General features: G+C 37.6%; 1 protein-coding gene across 1 annotated transcript in view; it reads right to left on the reverse strand.

Moving 5' to 3' along the window:
* LOC101435536 (protein zyg-11 homolog B) overlaps window positions 1–18,982 on the reverse strand; it is a 308,603-nt gene that overhangs the window by 156,855 nt on the left and 132,766 nt on the right. The window contains exon 6 of the mRNA XM_058303573.2: window positions 4,382–4,446. Within this exon, the coding sequence (XP_058159556.1) occupies window positions 4,382–4,446 (65 nt within the window). The remainder of the gene's footprint in view (window positions 1–4,381; window positions 4,447–18,982) is intronic.

The raw sequence follows: 18,982 nt of genomic DNA on the forward strand, positions 1-18,982 counted from the left end.
AGTTTGGCAGTTCCTCAGAAAGCTAAGTAAGGAACCACCATTAGACTCAGCAATCCAACCATGAGATATAAACCAAAATAACTGAAAGTATCGAACATTGATATTTGCACACTGATGATGTTCATAGCAGCATTATTCAAAATTTCCAAAAGATGGAAGCAAGCCAAGTGCCCGTCAATCAATGAATGGATAAATAAAAGCCAGTCACAAAAGGACAAATATTGTATAATGTCACTGATTTGAAACAATTAGAATAAGCAAATTCATAAAGTCAGAATCTAGAATATAGATTACCAGGGGATGGGGTGGGGACAGAGAATGGGCATTTAAGGCTTAAAATATACAGGGCTCCTATCTGTAACGATGGAAATATTTTGGTAATGGATAGTAGCAAAACATTGTGAACACAATTAATAGTACTGAAACAGATATTTGAATATGATTAAATGGAGAAATGTTAGATTGTATATATGGCAACAGAATAAAATTTAAAAAGAAAATCAATGGAACTAAACTACACAAATAGTGAACCCTAAGTTAAACTATGGACTTTAATTAAGAGTATAATTATAAAAATGTTCCAACCAATGCAAGGTGGTGGTGGTGGGGTGGTATATGGGAATCCTGTATTTTCTGCATGATTGTTCTATAAAACCATAACTTCTTTAAAAAAGGAGGAAAAACAAAGCAAGGAGGGCAGTTCAGAGGTGTGGGGAATAAATCAGGAGAGAATTCACTTGGATTGAGTAGTAGAAGTGAGAGTGAGTAAAAATGGTCGATTCTGAATATACTTTGATGATAGAGCTAGATATGCCAGAGGACTGAATGTACCATGTAAGATAAGGAGAGAAATCAGAATGATAAAAAGAAATATATCTGATTATTTAATTTTAGTGCCATCCTTCAAGACTCAGCCTAAATGTCACTTCCTCTGAGAAGTTTTCCCTAACAAGTATTATCATGCCTTCTCAGTGCTCCTTAGTGCTTTGTTTTTAACTCTGTCAGAGAGCTTTGATTATCTGTTGACTTACCTGAGTCCCCCATTAGCTTGTGACCTCCTGGAGGGAAGGGGCCATATCCTTTTTAGCCCTTTATATCAAGTACCCAATATAATACTTGACACATAAATAATGTTTAATACATGTTGGTTGAAGAATTATATTGATGTTGATTAATGTTCTGCAACTTACCTCAGATTTACTGTTATTTCATTTCTATTCTCAAGGCCATCTTTAATCATGCCAATTACTGGCAATCTGTTCTTCTACCGTTGATTTATAACTGGCCTAACTGGCCTCCACTGCTCTCTCTTCAATTTATGCCTGCACACTGGTAATAAATAAAACCTGTCCAAGGACTTAGGCAGGAAGCTGTCACTCCAGTATTCCTAGCATATTTTACGATTCTAGGATAGGTCCACACTTCCAAACATTTTTTCCTGCCTTCCTTGTGCTTTGTACAAAAGTGGATTGCTCATTAGTACTTAAATATATCCACAATGACAACGTAGTAAATAGCCTTGCAGGTAAGAGTCAGGTTCAAAAGTCAGTCCTGGGCTTTACCTCTAGTTCTACTTAATATACAATGATAAACATAATTATTTTATCATGTGCAACAATGCAGTCATGTCTTTAAGAACAACATACACTTTAGAATCAACCTAGATTCAAATATCAGCTCTACCAACTTACTAACTTTGGGACCCTGGCAAGTTTCTTAATCTTCCATTTTTTCATCTACAAAATAATAATAAGACCTATTCTCTTGGGTTGTTGTGAGGTTCAAATGATACAACCCATGTAAAGCTTAAGATGTCATAGAGAACTGAGCACATAGAAGCTCTTGATAAAAATTATTTTTTCTAGTATTATTATCGACTCCTCAGTGACTTTATTTGTGTAGTGCCAACAGATTAAAACAAGCAACTCAACCAGCTCCCATCTTCAAAGCAATGTAGCATGGATGTAAAAAAGTACAGACTCTGAATTTAAATCTGGACTCTGCTACTTAGCATTTTATCACCTTAAGTTACTAAACCTCTCTGTATCTTCTTTTCCTCATCTGTAAAATGAGATTGCAAGAGTAAACAATTTCACAGCAATAGTAAATTCTTCACACATTTTAGCTGTTTATCACCACACAGTTATTTTACTAACATGAAGTCTGGTGGAATTTTTCTCTCCTTGTTTGGGGGTACAATGTATTCCCTCAACACTTCTTCTATGATGAAGTCTACCTTATACTCATCCAATTGTTCATCCATCCTTAATTTCTTTAAGCACTAGCAACAAAGAGATGAACAATCACAGCCTTTGACTTCAAAGAAATTCGTATTCTAGCAGAGTGCACTGGCTAGTTTAGAAGTAGCCTATTTTATAAAGAAAATTTTTATTGGAAAAGAGTCACATGGATTTGTTTACATACTATGTATGGCTGCTTTCCAAGTACAATGGCAGGATTAAGCCAGTGTGACTGACTTTACCGCCCATAAGCCTAAAATATTTACTATCTGGTCCTTTAAGAAAAAGTTTGCCACCCCCTAGGCTAGATGGCAATTTGTAGGAGAATAGTCGTGTCTTTGCTCATCTTTAACTTCATTGCAATGATCTGAATAGATGCTCAATATTTATTTATTTTTGTCTTTACTTATTTTTTTAATGTTACAGTAAAAAATATGAGGTCCCCATATATCCCCCAAGCCCCCTCACCCCACTCCTCCTCCCATAACAACAACCTCCTCCACCATCATGAGACATTCATTGCACTTGGTGAATACATCTCTGAGCACCGCTGCACCTCATGGTCAATGGTCCACACCATAGCCCACACTCTCCCACAGTCTACCCAGTGGGCCATGGGAGGACATACAATGTCTGGTAACTGTCTCTGTAGCACCACCCAGGACAACTCCAAGTCCCGAAAACGCCCCCACTTCTCATCTCTTCCTCCCACTCCCTACCCCCAGCAGCCACCATGGCCACTTTCTCCACACCAATGCCACATTTTCTTTGATTACTAATCACAATAGTTCATGTATAGAATATCAGTAAGTCCACTCTAATCCATATTCTATTCCTCCATCCTGCAGACCTCAGAATGGTTGTGTCCACTCCACATTTATGTCAAGAGGGGCTTAGATTACACATGGATGCTGGATGCAATTCTCCTGCTTTCAGTTGTAGGCACTCTCGGCTCCCTTGTGTGGTGGTTGACCTTCTTCACCTCCATGTTAGCTGAGTGGGGTAAGTCCAATAAACCAGAGTATAGGAGTTGCAAGTCTGTTGAGGCTCAGGGCCTGGCTATCACATGGTCAGTCCAGAGATTCAGGTCCCCTGGGTATACACTAAACCCCAGCACCAACTATAGATCCGTTAAAAGTAACAGGAGAGGCTTGTGGACAAAGATTACATCTGAGTCCAGCTCCATCACACAGAAACACAAACTCCAAAGTAGGGCCAACTGACATGGAATATTTATTAAATTGTGTCCTGAAACCCCTTCTGAATCAAATAAATATTTCATGTAGCATCACAGCTTTGCATGATTTACTGTATTTAAATTAATTTAAAAATTAGCAATATGTAGTTATATTTTTATCCAAACTATTTATTTCAAATATTGGAGTACCTCATTCCTCAGTCATGCTAGTTAACAGTATACACTGTTACTCAAATCAAACCAAATCACGGTAAAATTGCTTCTTAAATTAAATAATGAAGTATAAGTTTCCTTTTTAAAATATTATAATTTAACTCTATTTTTAAATAATAACATGAAGAGCATCACCTTTTTAGTTCCTAAATCACAACATCTTAGAAAACAAGGAACTCCTTTAAACTTACTGGGATCTAGCTACATGGTCTCTCTTATCCTCTGCTTTAAATGTTTCCTCCATAATTCAAAACCAAATTACAATATTAATAAAAGGTCTAACACTGAGAAAAGAACTGAGTTTTTCTAGCCTTGAGATTACTAGGCACATAAGCATGGGCAAGATACTGAATCTCCATATGCCTTAGTTTCCTTGTCATTTGAATGGGGATAATAATGCCCACATCCACATCCACATCCACATCCACATCCACATCCACATCCTCCACATCCTCCACATCCATATCCATATTCTGTGGATATTCTGAAAACTATAACCAAATAAAAATCCTTTAAAAAAATGGGCTATGTAAACAGGAGCCAATCTGATATCATGAATGTCAAACACTAAGTCAGAGAAAGTACATTTGGCATTCTGTAAAGCAACATACTATCCCATATACCTGATTAATATTATACTAGGGATATCATAACTGGTAAGAAATGACCCCAAGACAGATTTCTAAAATTCAGTTTTGCCTCATTTTAAGTAGTAAGGGCTATTACTTGCCTGTTAAATGGCACATCTTGAAGGATCCGGTCACTGCAAAGTGAAAGGAGGCAATTCTTCTGTAACTAAAGAATCAAAGGGGAAAAAAAAAATCCTGAATAAAGTATCACTTTGTTAAATATTTAACCAGAGATAGCCTCAATTAAAATAACTTTAAAAAAAGACTGATGAAGCACCAGAAACTTCCACTGGACCAATGCAAGTTTACTTGCCTATAATGTTTTTTTCCAACTTTTCATTTAACACGATAAACTTCATAGGCCAGGATAATTATTACTATTTTCCCTTTCCCTCCTTTCTGGTGGTCCATGAGGAGGCCCTTAGTTTTTCTGAAATGGAGAAGATGACTAAGGCAACATCTGGTGACACAGCATTAAGGAATTTAAGTCGGCCTGCTTTGAAGATAACCTGACTAGCCTAGAGCACATGAGGCTAGTAGTTTACACACTGGCCTTTAAATAAAGAATGACTGACAGAGACTTGGCTCTATCTTTTAAAGTTCAAACCAGACAATAGAATAAATCAAGAATACGGTGATAAATTGGAAAAACAAAACTAATTTATAGACTATAGTTAATAGCAATATTGTAATAATTTTGTGGCAAAGGAACTATATCACAATGTTAAAGGTTAAAAAAAAAGAATATGGGATCTAATTTCATGAGATACAAATATAATCAAGCTTTTTTTTTTCATTTTCTCCAAAAATGAGACCCTGGCCATGTCATTTAACCACTGTGTGTACATTTATTCACCTTTTGGAACATCGGAGAAACCACCGAGTTTGTTTTCAGAATTAAATAAGATAAATGCGCCTGGACAAATTTTTTTAAAGCAACGCTTCTGTAATTTGTTAAGCTGTTTTTTGTCTGTTATTTTATTTTTTGGAGTTGAAATAAAGTTAAGAAAAAAGAAAAAAGGGCAAACGAGGGCCAAAATTAATGGATATGCACAGGGCTTGGTATTAAGGACAAATGCCATCCAGCATCCCTGCTAAGGTGCCAGTGAAGCATATAGACTTCCTCAGATTGGATGGATGCCTTCATGCTTCCTTACCTGGCCAAGACTGTGCTCACACTGTTTAATTCAACTCAGCGCATTTAAGATAGTACAGCCTTTCAACAGGTGCAGGCGTAACTCATGATTCTATGTGTCCCTAATCAGGCATTTCGTTTGTTCTTGCTCCCCAGTGCATAAGCTGGAGTTTGATGTTTCAGATATCTGACTTGTGCCTGGTGGTAGAACCATATGCTAAATTTTTATGCAGACTTCAGGAAAAATCTCCACAAACAGGTATATAAATATGTATTATTTTAAATTTAAAATATGTTAATTTTGAATAAAAAAAAGAGTATATGAGAAAATGAATCCTGCACCAACAGAGGGAAAGTAAACCATTGTGAAAAAGGAATAGTTTAGGTTATTGCTATGAAACAAAACAGGAACTTTTAAGGTGTGGGTGAAAAAAAGTCATATTGCATACTAATAACTTTTTCAGTTTGTAAAAATGGCTTTGTATATTTTAAACAGCTTTCTGTGTGCCATTTGAAGATCTGTCTAAAGGAAAATGCACTATAAGTGTGTTAATCATAGAAGAGAGGAAAAACTTAAGATTAAAGGATGTAAAAACTAGTCGAGTAAAAGAAAACATATGATACCAACATTCTATTTGCTTCATAGGAGATATATAAAGGTTATATAATAAAAGGAATGTCATCACACTTTTCAAAAAATGGTGCTAGGAAAACAGGATATCCACGTACATAAAATATACCTCTCAGTATTAATAAAATGGATTAATAACACCATTTTAAGAACTAAAGCTATAAAAGTCTTATAAGAAAACACAGGGGAAAATCTTCATGAGCTTGGCTTTGGCAATGGCTTCTTAGATCTGACAACAAAAGCACAAGCAACAAAAGAAAAATAAATAAATTAGACATTATCAAAATTTAAAACTTTGATGTATCAAAGACAACATAGAGAACCAGCAAGATGGTGGAGGAGTAAGGAGCTCCGAGAGTCAGCTCCTGCTACAGGACAGTTCGCAAACACCCAGAGCTCTCTGGAGCTAGCTGAAGCACCTGTATGGGGGCTCCAGGAGACCAGAAGAGCATCCTGCAACATCCTTGGGGGTGTGGAAGGAGGAGACTGCTCCTCTGCAGAGAAGACTCGTAAAGTAGAGTGCTCCACACCATGGAGGCCAGTGCCCATCCTCCACTGGAGGCACAAGCTGCCTCGGGAGCTGTTTTGTGGCTGGAATTGAAAGCTCCACTTCCCAAAAATGGGGGAAGAAGAGACGGTTGAGCACCAATTTCAACTACGATGAGGAAATTCAGTGGGCTGCAGTATGATCCTAAAAACAGCTAAGGTTTGAGCCTGTCCAGGTCAGAAAGAGGCTGGTAGCCGCCATCTTAACTCCATGCCTGGCACAAGGGGAAATGGGGTGGATGGAAAATCCCAGTGCTGGGAGGACCAGCTTCTTTCCATCCAGATCATATTGCAGGTCTAGCCTAGGCTCCAGTGCCACCTCCAGCAGGGAGGAAGCTGAGGGGACCTGCGCCAGCCTCTCTGGGAAATTACCAGCCAAGCCACAGAGGCTGGTGATCATCCTACTCTGACGGCATGAGCCTCCCCAGGAGCTACTCTGTGACAGGAATTGGAAGCTCCATTTCCCAGGAACAGGGGAGGAGAAGACAGTTGGCTGCTGATTACAGCTACTGCTTGATAGACTTGGCTGGCTAAGAGATAACCCTAGGAACAGCTGGGGTGAGAACCAGCCCAAGTTAGAAAGACGCCAGCAGCCGCCATTCTGACTCTGCCCCCAGCCTGAGGGGAAGCAGTGGTGACTGAAACTCTCAGTGTCAGCAGGAACCAGTTTCTTTCACACAGATCAGCCTGCAGCCTGCCTAGGCTTCAGTCCCGCCTCTGGCGGGGAAGAGGCTGAGAAGCCCTGCACCAGCCTATACAGGTAACTGCAGGGAACTCTGGCTGGCACAGACTGAAAATCAGAAGTCTACTAGGGCAACTGCGGTCATCTTGGACCCATACTGCATAGATTGCTGCCCATACCTACAGCTCTACCCCTGCTCCAGGCAGGGGAGAAAGGGATGTGAAGCTTCATCAGTCTCTCTGGGCAACTACAGTCTAGGCCTGCACATGGATTATTCTACATAGCTGTGACTCTGTTCCTACCCCTGGCAAAAGAGAAAGTTGGAAGAAGCTTCATTGGTCCCTAGTGCAATGAGAGCAGCTTTAGCCTCCACAGCTTACAGCACTAACTACAGGCTTGGCTCCTACTGCACAACCAGCAGGAGAAATGATAGGAAGCCCTAAACTAAAGAGAAAAACTGCACCCAGAAAAAATAATCTAGTAAGCCAGATGTGAAGACACCAACAAAAAATGACAATCCACACCAAGAAACAGGAAGAGATGGCCCAGTTAAAGGAACAAGACATAAAGGAGTTGAGACAACTAATTATAGATGTTCACACAAATCTCCTTAATAAATTCAATGAGATGGCTAAAGAGATTAAGTACATTAAGACATTGGATGAGTACAAAGAAGAATTTGAAAGCATACATAGAAAAATAGCAGATCTTATGGGAATGAAAGGTGCAATAAATGAAATTTAAAAAACAATGGAATCATATAACAGCAGATTTGAGGAGGCAGAAGAAAGGATTGGTAAGATTGAAGAAATGGCCTGTGAAAGTGAACATACAAAAGAAGAGATGGGAAATAGATGTGGCTCAACTGATAGAGCATCTGCCTACCACACAGGAGGTCCAGGGTTCAAACCCAGGGCCTCCAGACCCATGTGATGAGCTGGCCCACGTGCAGTGCTGCCGCACGCAAGGAGTGCCATGCCATACAGGGGTGGCCCCCACGTAGGGGAGCCCTATGCTCAAGGAGAGCACCCCGCAAGGAGAGCTGCCCTGTGCAAAAAAAGTGCAGCCAGCCAAGGGGTGGCACTGCACATACTGAGAGGTGACGCAGCAAGCTGACGCAACAAAAAGAGACACAGATTCCCAGTGCTGCCAAGAATGCAAGTGGACGCAGAACAACACACAGCGAATGGACACAAGAAAGCAGACAACAGGGGGTGGGAGCAGGAAGAGGAGAGAAATAAATAAAATAAATCTTTAAAAAAAAAAAAAAGAAGAGATGAAGAAAAGAATGGAAAAAATTGAACAAGGTCTCAGGGAACTAAATGACAGCAAAAGGTGTGCAAACATAGGTGTCATGGGTGTTCCAGATGGAAGAAGAGAAGGGAAAAGGGGCAGAAGGAATATTTAAAGGAATAATGAGAGAAAATTTCCCAACCCTATTGAAGGACATAGATATCCCTGTCCAAGAAGCACAACATACTCCCATCCAAAAAAATCCAAAAAGACCAACTCCAAGACACATACTCATCAGAACGTCAAAGGCCAAAGACAAAGAGAGAATTCTGAGAACAGCAAGAGAAAAGCAATGCAGAACATATAAGGGATATCCAATAAGATTAAGTGCTGACTTCTCACCAGAAACTATGGAGGCAAGAAGACAGTGGTCTGATATATTTAAGATACTACAAGAGAAAATCTTCCAGTCAAGAATCTTATATTCAGCAAGACTGCCTTTAAAAAATGAGGGCGAAATTAGAATATTCACAGATAAACAGAAACTGAGAGAATTTCTAAGCAAGAGACCAGAATTTCAGGAAATACTGAAGGGTGTGCTAGAACCTGAAAAGACAGGAGAGAGGGGCCTGGGAAAGAGTCTAAAAATGATTATATCAATAAAAGTAACTAAAAGTGTTAAAAGAGTGGTGAAAATAAAATATGACAGATAAAACTCAAATAATCAGGAATAAACTTAACCAATGATGTAAAGCACTTGATTTTGGAAAACTGCAACTCATTGTTAAAACAAATCAAAAAAGCCCTAAATAACTGGAAGAACATTCCATGCTCATGTATTGGAAGACTAAATATCATTAAAATGTCAATTCTACTCAAATTGATATACAGATTTAATGCAATCCCAATAAAAATAACACCAGCATTAAAGAAAAAATTGAAAACACAATCATTAAATTTATTTGGAAGGGTAAGGAGTCTGGAATAGCCAGAAACATCATAAAAAGGAAAGTAAACTCTCATTTCCAGACTTTAAATCATAATATCTACCTATAGTGGTAAAAACAGCATGGTACTGGCACAGACACAATAGACCAATGGAACCAAATTTACGGTCCAGAAACAGACCTTCACAGGTATGGTCAAGTAATTTTTGACTAGCCTGTCAAACTCACACAACTCAGGCAGACCAAGAAAGTGTACACTAGAAAATTAAAAGTAAGTAGAAGAGGCTTTTCCCAGTCTCTATAGCCTCCCTCCCCATGGCCGTAGGAAGTTAGTCTACAACCAATTACTGGTCCAGTGCCCGGTTTTGAGTAACTAGCAGGGACAATCCTAAGAACTCAGGTCGAGCCAAGAATCAAAGAGCAGTGGTATCAAAAGCCTCCTGCCACTAAATCCCTACAAAAGAGAAAGGAATCGAACATCTGATAAAGTATATCCTAATCAGATGCCTAGACATCAGCAAGAAATTATGAGCCATACTAAGAAAATAGAAGACATGGCCCAAGAAAAGGAATTTATCAAAGCTCCAGAAGAGACACAGGATTTGAGAGAACTAATCAGCGAGATACAGACAAATTTCAAAAATCAAATTAATGAGTTGAAAGACATATGGCTAAAGAGATAAATGACATAAAGAAGACACTGAGGGGTGCAAAAAAGAATTGAAATCCTGAGCAGAAAACTAACAGAGCTCGTGGGAATGAAAGAAACAATTAGGTGAGATCAAAAACACATTAGAGGGGTATGGATGTGACTCAAGCGATTGGGCTCCCACCTATCACATGGGAGGTCTGTGGTTCAGTTCCTGGTGCCTCCTAAAGAATATAACAAGCTGGGAAGCGAATTCTTTATCCAGTAAAATTGGTTTTTTTTTTAGATTTATTTATTTATTTCTCTTCCCTTACCCCCCCCCAGTTGTCTGTTCTCCGTGTCCATTCACTGTGTGTTCTCCTGTGACTGCTTCTATCCTTATCAGTGGCACTGGGAATCTGTGTTTCTTTTTTGTTGCATCATCTTGTTGTGTCAGCTCTCTGTGTGTGTGGTGCCATTCTTGGGAAGGCTGCACTTTCTTTTGCGCTGGGCGGCTCTCCTTATGGGGCGCATTTCTTGCTCGTGGGGCCCCTGTGTGGCACAGCACTCCTTGTGCACATCAGCACTGCGCATGGGCCAGCTCCACACGGGTCAAGGAGGCCCAGAGTTTGAATCATGGACCTCCCATGTGGTAGGTGGACGCCCTATCCATTGGACCAAGTCTGCTTCCCAAATTGTCCTTTAAATATGAAGCAGAGTATGAAATACTCATAAAAAAAACAGAAACAAAAAAAGCTTGCGAAAAGGAATCCACCTTTTCAGGAAATACGAAAGGAAGTTTTAGAACTTGAAATAAAAAGACAGGAGAGAGAGGCTTGGAGCAGAGTATAGAGAAGAAAGAATAACAGAAAGGTAACCAAAAGAATAAGAAGACAAAAATATGATATGACATGAAAACCAAAGAATAAAATGGTAGAAGGAAATAATGCATTTACAGTAATATCATTGAAAGTGAATGTATTAAACTCCCCAACCAAAAGATACAGGCTGACAGGGTGGATTTAAAAACACAAGCCATCCATATGCTGCTTATAAAAAACTCACCTTAGACCCAGGGATACAAAACGGCTGAAGTGAAAAGTTGGAAAAAGATATTCCAAACAAATAGCAACCAAAAAAGAGGAAGGTAGCTACTAATATCAGAGAAAGCAAACTTTAAATGCAAAGAAGTTATGAGATACAGAACGCCATTACATATTAATAAAAGGCACAATCCACCAGGAAGATAAAACAGTCATAAATACTGATGCACACCTAAACATGGTGCCTCAAAATATATGAGATGAAGTCTGGGAAAATTGAAGGGAGAAATAGACATCTCTACAATAATTGTTGGAGACTTCAACACCCAACTCACATCAGTAGATAGAACAACTAGACAGAAGATCAACAAGGAAACAGAAAATTTGAACAATATGATAAACGAGTTAGACATAACAAACTTACAGAACACTGCATCCAAACTTGGTGAGTTATACATTCTTCTCAAGTACACATGGATCTTTCTCCAGGATAGACCACATGCTAGGGCACAATGGAGCTCTCAATAAATCTAAAAAGACTGAAATTATATAAAGCACTTCTCAAATCATAATGGAATGAAACTGGAAATCAATAACAGACAGGAAAAAAGTAATTTCGCAAATGTGTGGAAGCTGAACAACACACTCCTAAATAATCAGTAGGTCAAAGAAGAAATTGCAAGTGAAATCAGAAAATATCTGGGGACAAATGAAAACAAGAATACAATTTATGAAAACTTAGAGGATACAGCGAAGGCAGTCTTGACAGGGAAATTTATAACCCTAAATGCCTATATTAAAAAAGTAGAGCTAAACTCAAAGATTTAACTGACCTAGAGAAACTAGAAAAAGAACAGTAAAGCAATACCAAAGCAAGCAGAAGGAAAGAAATAATAAAGATTAGAGCAGATATAAATGAAATTGAGAACAAAAAAACAATAGAGTAAATTAACAAAACCAAAAGCTGGTTCTTTGAGAAGATCAATAAAATTGACAAACCCTTAGGTATTATAACAAAGAAAAACAGAGAGAAGATGCAAATAAATACAATCAGAAATGAAAAGGGAAAAGTTACAACTGACCTCTCAGGGAAAAAAAAAATCATAAGAGGATGATATGAGAAACTGTATGCCAACAAACTAGACAAACTAGATGAAACAGACAAACTCCCAGAAATGCACAAACGAACTACACAGACGCTACAAGAAATACAAGAACTTAACAAACCAATCACATTTAAAGAGATTGAGTCCATCATCAAAAATCTCCCAGCAAAGAAAAGTCCAGGACCAGGTAGCTTCACAGGTGAATTCTACCAAGCATTTCAAGAAGAATTAACACCAATCCTGTTTAAACTCCTCCAAAAAATTGAAGAGGAGGGAAAATTACCCAACACATTTTATGAAGCCAACATCACCCTAATACCAAAGCCAGATAAAGATACTACAGGCAAAGAAAATTACAGACCAATCTCTCTAATGAACACAGACGCAAAAATTCTCAACAAAATATTTGCAAATTGAATCCAAAAGCATATCAAAAGACTTATACATCACGACTAAGTGGGATTTATTCTTGTTATGCAAGGCTGGTTCAACATAAGAAAATCAATGAACATAATACACCACATTAACAATTTGAAGGAGGAAAAAACACATAATCATCTCAATTGATGCAGAAAAGGTGCTTGAAAAAATCCAGCATCCTTTTTTGATAAAAACACTTCAAAAGATTAGAATGAAAATTCCTCAATCTGATAAAAGGCATATATGAAAAACCCACAACCAATATCATACTCAATGGGGAAAGGTTGAAAGTTTTCCCTCTAAGATCGGGAACAAGACAAAGATGTCCACTGTCACCATTGTTATTTCAATATTGTTCTAGAAGTTCTAGCTAGGGCAATTAGACAAGAAAAAACAATTAAAGGCATCCAGATAAGAAAAGAGGAAGGAAAACTCTCCCTGTATGCAGATGACATGATCCTGAACTTAGAAAATTATGAGGAATCCACAACAAAATTAGTTGAGCTTATCAATGAATCCTGCAGAGTGGCAGGATACAACATCAATACTCAAAAATCAGTAATGTTTTTGTACACTAGTACTGAACCACCTGAGGAGGAAATCAGGGCAAAAATTTCATTTACAATAGCAACAAAAAGGCTCAAATACCCAGGAATCAATTTCACCAAGGAAATACAGGACCTATATGCAGAAAACTACAAAACGATGCTAAAAGAAATTTTAAAAGACCTACACAAATGGAAAGATATTCCATGTTCATGATTTGGAAGAATAAATACCATCAAGATGTCAATCTTGGGAAACGGACTTTGGCCCAGTGGTTAGGGCGTCCGTCTACCATATGGGAGGTCCGCGGTTCAAACCCCGGACCTCCTTGACCCGTGTGGAGCTGGCCATGCACAGTGCTGATGCGCGCAAGGAGTGCCGTGCCATGCAAGGGTGTCCCCCGCGTGGGGGAGCCCCACGTGCAAGGAGTGCGCCCGTGAGGAAAGCCGCCCAGCGTGAAAAGAAAGAGCAGCCTGCCCAGGAATGGCGCCACCCACACTTCCCGTGCCGCTGACGACAACAGAAGCGGATCAAAGAAATAAGACGCAGCAAATAGACACCAAGAACAGACAACCAGGGGAGGGGGGGGAAATTAAATAAATAAATAAATCTTGAAAAAAAAAAGAAAAAAAAAAAGATGTCAATCTTACCCACTGATTTATAGGTTCAATGCAATACCAATCAAAATCTCAACAACTTACTTCACAGAATTAGAAAAGGCAATTACCAAATTCATTTGGAAAGGAAAGTGAACCTAAATAGCCAAAAGCATTCTAAAAAAGAAGAGCAACATGGGAGGGCCTTCACTGCTAGACCTTGAAACATATTACAAAGCTACAGTGGTCAAAACAGTATGGTACTGGCATAAAGACACACAATTCAATCAGTGGAATAGAATTGAGGATCCAGAAATAAACCCTCACCTATACAGTCAATTGGTTTTTGACAAATCTATCAAGTTAATATTAATGGGACAAAACAGTTCCTTCAACAAATGGTGCTGGGAGAACTGAATATATATAACCAAAAGAATGGAAGAGGACCCCTATATGTCACTCCCTATACAAGAATCAACTGAAAATGGATCAAAGACCTAAATATAAAAGTCAGAACCATAAAACTACTAGATGAAAATGTAGTGAAACATCTGCAAGACCTTTTAGTACGTGGTAGTTTCTTGGACATTACACCCAAAGCACACGTAACAAAAGAAAAAATAGATAAACGGGACCTCCTCAAAATTAAATACTTTTGCACCTCACAGAACTTTGTCAAAGGGTGAAAAGGCAGCCAACTCTATGGGACAAAGTATTTGGAAATTATATATCCAGTAAGCATTTAATATCCATGATACATAAAGAGATGTTACAACTCAACAATAAAAAGACAAATGATACAATTAAAAAACGGGCAAAAGACTCAAATAGATATTTGTTCAGAGAAGAAATACAAATGGCAAAAAAAAAAAAACATAAAGAAATGCTCAAAATCACTAAGGATTAGGGAAAGGCAAATAAAAACTACAATGAGCTATCATTTTACACCTATCAGAATGGCCATTAAAAAGACAGGGAACTACAAGTGTTGGAGAGGATGTGGAGCAACAGGAACACTTATTCACTGTTGGAGGGAATGCAGAATGGTACAGCCACTATGGACTGTTTGGTTGGCAGTTCCTAAGGAAGCTGATTATAAACTTGCCACATGACCCTGCAATAACACTACTGGCTATATACCCAGAAGATCTGAAGAGCAGTGACAGAAACAGACATCTGCACACTTATGATGTTCACAGCCGCATTATTCACGATTGCCAAAAGTTGGAAACAACCCAGGTGTCCATCAACCAATGAATGGATAAACAAAATGTGGTGTACACAGCTGAATATTATGCAGCTGTAAGAAGAAATGAAGTCATAAAGCATATGACAACATGGATGAACATGGAGGACATTATGTTGAGTGAAGCAAGCCATACACAAAAGGACAAATACTGTATGACTGCATTACTATAAGCCAATAATATTGTGTAACATATTGTATGATTTAAAAATTTTTATATGTATATTCCGTAAAAAAAAAAAAAAAAAGAATGAGACACCACTTCATACCCATTAGGATAGCTATAATCAAACAGATGGACAATGACAAGTATTGATGAGGATGCAGAGATACTGGAATCCTTCTACACTGTTGGTGGGAATGTAAAATAGTGCATGAAAAACAATTTGGTGGTTCCTCAAAAAGTTAAATACAGAATTATCATATGACCTGGCAATTTTACTTCTATGTATAGACCCCAAAGAATTGAAAACAGGGGCTTGAATTCATACTTTTACATCCATGTTCATAGCAGCATTAGTCACAACAGCCAAAAGGTAGAAACAACCTTGGTGTCCATGAACAGATGAATGAATAAACAAAATGTGACATACATTGGGATACTTTGAAATATTAGTCTATAGTTGGGTTTGGTTGTATTTTTGCCCAGATATCACGCTGGTATTAGCCTCTTGTAACACTAACATACATTTGTTCTGTTTAAAGAAAAACATTTTTATAAAAGTATTAACCACATTCATTTTTCACAAGGATTGTTACGCTATACAGTCCCATGTTTCATTTCTTAGTTTTCCTTCTAGTGATATACACATCTTTAGACTTTCCCTTTCAACCACTATCACACCTATCAGCACTACTAATTACAAATCCTATGACGTGCTTTCACCATTTCTATTCATTTCATTTCCAAACAAACACATTAGCAATTCTGCACAGATTAAACCTCAGCTTTCCATTCTCTAACCACATTCTATTACATTCTAGCTATTTACTCCATGAGTTTGCTCATTATATTTAGTTCATATGAAATCATACAGTATTTGTCCTTCTGTGTCTGGCTTGCTTCAACTCAACATAATGTACTCCAGGTTCATCCATGCTGTCATATGCTTCAAGATTTCATTTCTTCTTACAGCATATACCAGTTTGTCTATCCATTTGTCAGATGATGGACACCTGGGCTATTTTCATCTTTTGGCAATTGTGAATAAAGCTGCTATGAACAGTATCTGCTGATGTGCAGACATCTGTCTGCATATACTTGTTTCTCAGATCTTCTGGATATGTACCTAGTAGTGGTATTGCTGGATCATACGGCAGATCTATTTCTAACTTCTTTAGGAACCACCAAACAGACTTTCATAGTGGCTACACATCCCCACCAACAGTGAGTAATTGTTCTTATCTTTCCACATCCTCTCTAACACTTACAGTTTTCTGTTTTTTTTTTTAAATAGTGGCCATTCTAAAAGGTGTGAAATGATATCTCATTGTAGCTTTGATTTGAATTTCCCCAGTAGCCAGAGATGATGAACATTTTTTCACGTGTTTTTTTCGCCATTTGTATTTCTTCTATCGAAAAATGTCTATTGAGACCTTTTGCCCATTTTTCAATTGGGTCATTCGTCTTTTTATTGCTGAGCTGTAGGATCTCTATATATCACGGATATTAGACCCTTGTTGGATGTGTGATTTCCAAATATTTTCTCACATTGAGTAAGCTGCCTTTTTACCTTCTTCACAAAGTCCTTTGAGGTGAAAAGGTGTTTAATTTCGAGGAGATTCCATTTATCTATTTTTTCTTTTGTTGCTCATGATTTGGGTGTAAGGTTTAAGAGACCACTATCTACTACAAGGACTTGTAAATATTTCCCTACATTATCTTCTAGGTGTTGATGATCCTGGCTTTTATTTTAGGTCCTTATCCATTTTGAGTTGATTCTTGTATAGGGAATGAGGTACTTTTACATCTATGTTCATAGCAGCATTAGTCACAACAGCCAACAGCTTTCATTCTTTTGATTATGGAATATCCAGTTCTCCCAGTATTGTATGTTGAAGAGAATGTTCTGTCCCAGAAAAGTGAACTTGGTAGATTTATAAAAAATCAGTTGACCATAGAGGTGTCAGTCTATTTCTGAACTGTCAATTTGTTTTGTTTTTTTAACTCTCAATTTGGTTCCATTTATGTGTCTACCTTTATGTCAATACCATGCTGTTTTGACCACTATAACTTCAAAATACACTTCAAGATGAGGAAGTGTGAATCCTCTGAATTCACTCTTCATTTTTAAGATGTTTTTGGTTATTCAGGATCTCTTTCCCTTCCACATAAATTTGGTAATTGACTTTTCTATTTCTGTAAAGTACACTGTTAGAATTTTGCTTGTGCTGAATCTATAGATCAATTTGTGTATAACTGATATCTTCATGATGTTTAATCTTCCAATCAATGAACATAGAATGTCCTTCCTCTTTGATTTCTTTTTGCGCTGTTTTGTATTTTCCTAGATACAGATCCTTTACATTCCTGGTAAATTAATTCCTAGATCTTTGAGTCTTTTTGTTGCTATTGTAAATGGAATTATTTTTCTTGATTTCTTTCTCAGATTGCTCATTACTAGTGTATAGAAACACTACTGAATTTTGTGTGTTATATCCTGCGACTTTGTTGAACTCATTTATTAGCTCTAATAGCTTTGTTGTAGATATTTGGAATTTTCTAAATATAGGATCAGGTCATCTGTGACTAATGAGTTTTACTTCCTCTTTTCCAATCTGGATGCCTTGTATTTCTTTATCTTGCCCAATTGTTCTAGCTAGAACTTTGAGAACAATATTGAATAACAGTGGTGACAGTGGGCATCCTTGTCTTGTTTCCAATCTTAGAGGAAAAGTTTTCAACCACTTATTGAATACAATGTCGGCTGAGGGATTTTCATATATACTCTTCATCATGGGGAGGAACTTTCCTTCTATACTCACCTTTTGAACTGCTTTTATCAAGAAATGATGCTATATTTTGTCAAATGCCTTTTCTGCATCAATTGAGATGATTATGTGGGCATTTTTCCCTCTGATTGTTAATGTAGTGTGTTATATAATTTCTTCTGTTGAAACACCCTTGCATATCAAGAATAAAGCCCACTTGATCACGGTATATAATTCTTTTAATATGCTGTTGGATTCTGTTTGCAGGTATTTTGTTGAGAATTCTTGCATCTATGTTCATTAGAGAGATTGGGCTGTAATTTTCTTGTTTTTCATTTTTTTAATCTGGCTTTGTTATTCAGGTGATGCTGGCTTCGTAAAATGTAGTGGGTAATTTTCCCTCCTCTTCAACTTTTTGGAAGCATTTAAACAGGATTGGTGTCAATTCTTCTTGAAATGCTTGGTAGAATTCACTTGTAAAGCTATCTGATCCTGGACTTTTCTTTCTTGGGAGATTTTTTTTTAACAAATCAATTTTATTGGTACATATTAATAAAGCATAAATCCATCCAAAGTGTACAATCAATGGTATTCAGTGTAATCAAATATTTGTGCACTTATCACTTCAATTATTTTTATAGCACCCTCATTATTCCAATAATTCTTGTGTAAGATTTTTGATGACAGATTCAATCTCTTTAAATGTGATTGGTTTGTTGAGTTCTTGTATTTCTTACAGAGTCAATGTAGGTTGTTTGTGCATTTCTAGGAACTTGTCCATTTCATCTAGGTTGTCTAATTTCTCATAATATCCTTTAATGACCCTTTTTATTTCTGTGGGGTAGGTCATAACATCACCCCTTTCATTTCTGATTTTATTTGCCTCTTCTCTCTTCTTTTCTTTTCTGTTAGTCTAGCTAAAGGTTTGCTGATATCGATCTTCACAAAGAACCCACCTTTTGGTTTTGTTGATTTTCTCTATTGTTTTTCTTTGTTCGTAATTTATTTCTGC

Source organism: Dasypus novemcinctus, chromosome 9, assembly GCF_030445035.2.
Source record: "Dasypus novemcinctus isolate mDasNov1 chromosome 9, mDasNov1.1.hap2, whole genome shotgun sequence".
NCBI classification, from domain to species: domain Eukaryota; kingdom Metazoa; phylum Chordata; class Mammalia; order Cingulata; family Dasypodidae; genus Dasypus; species Dasypus novemcinctus.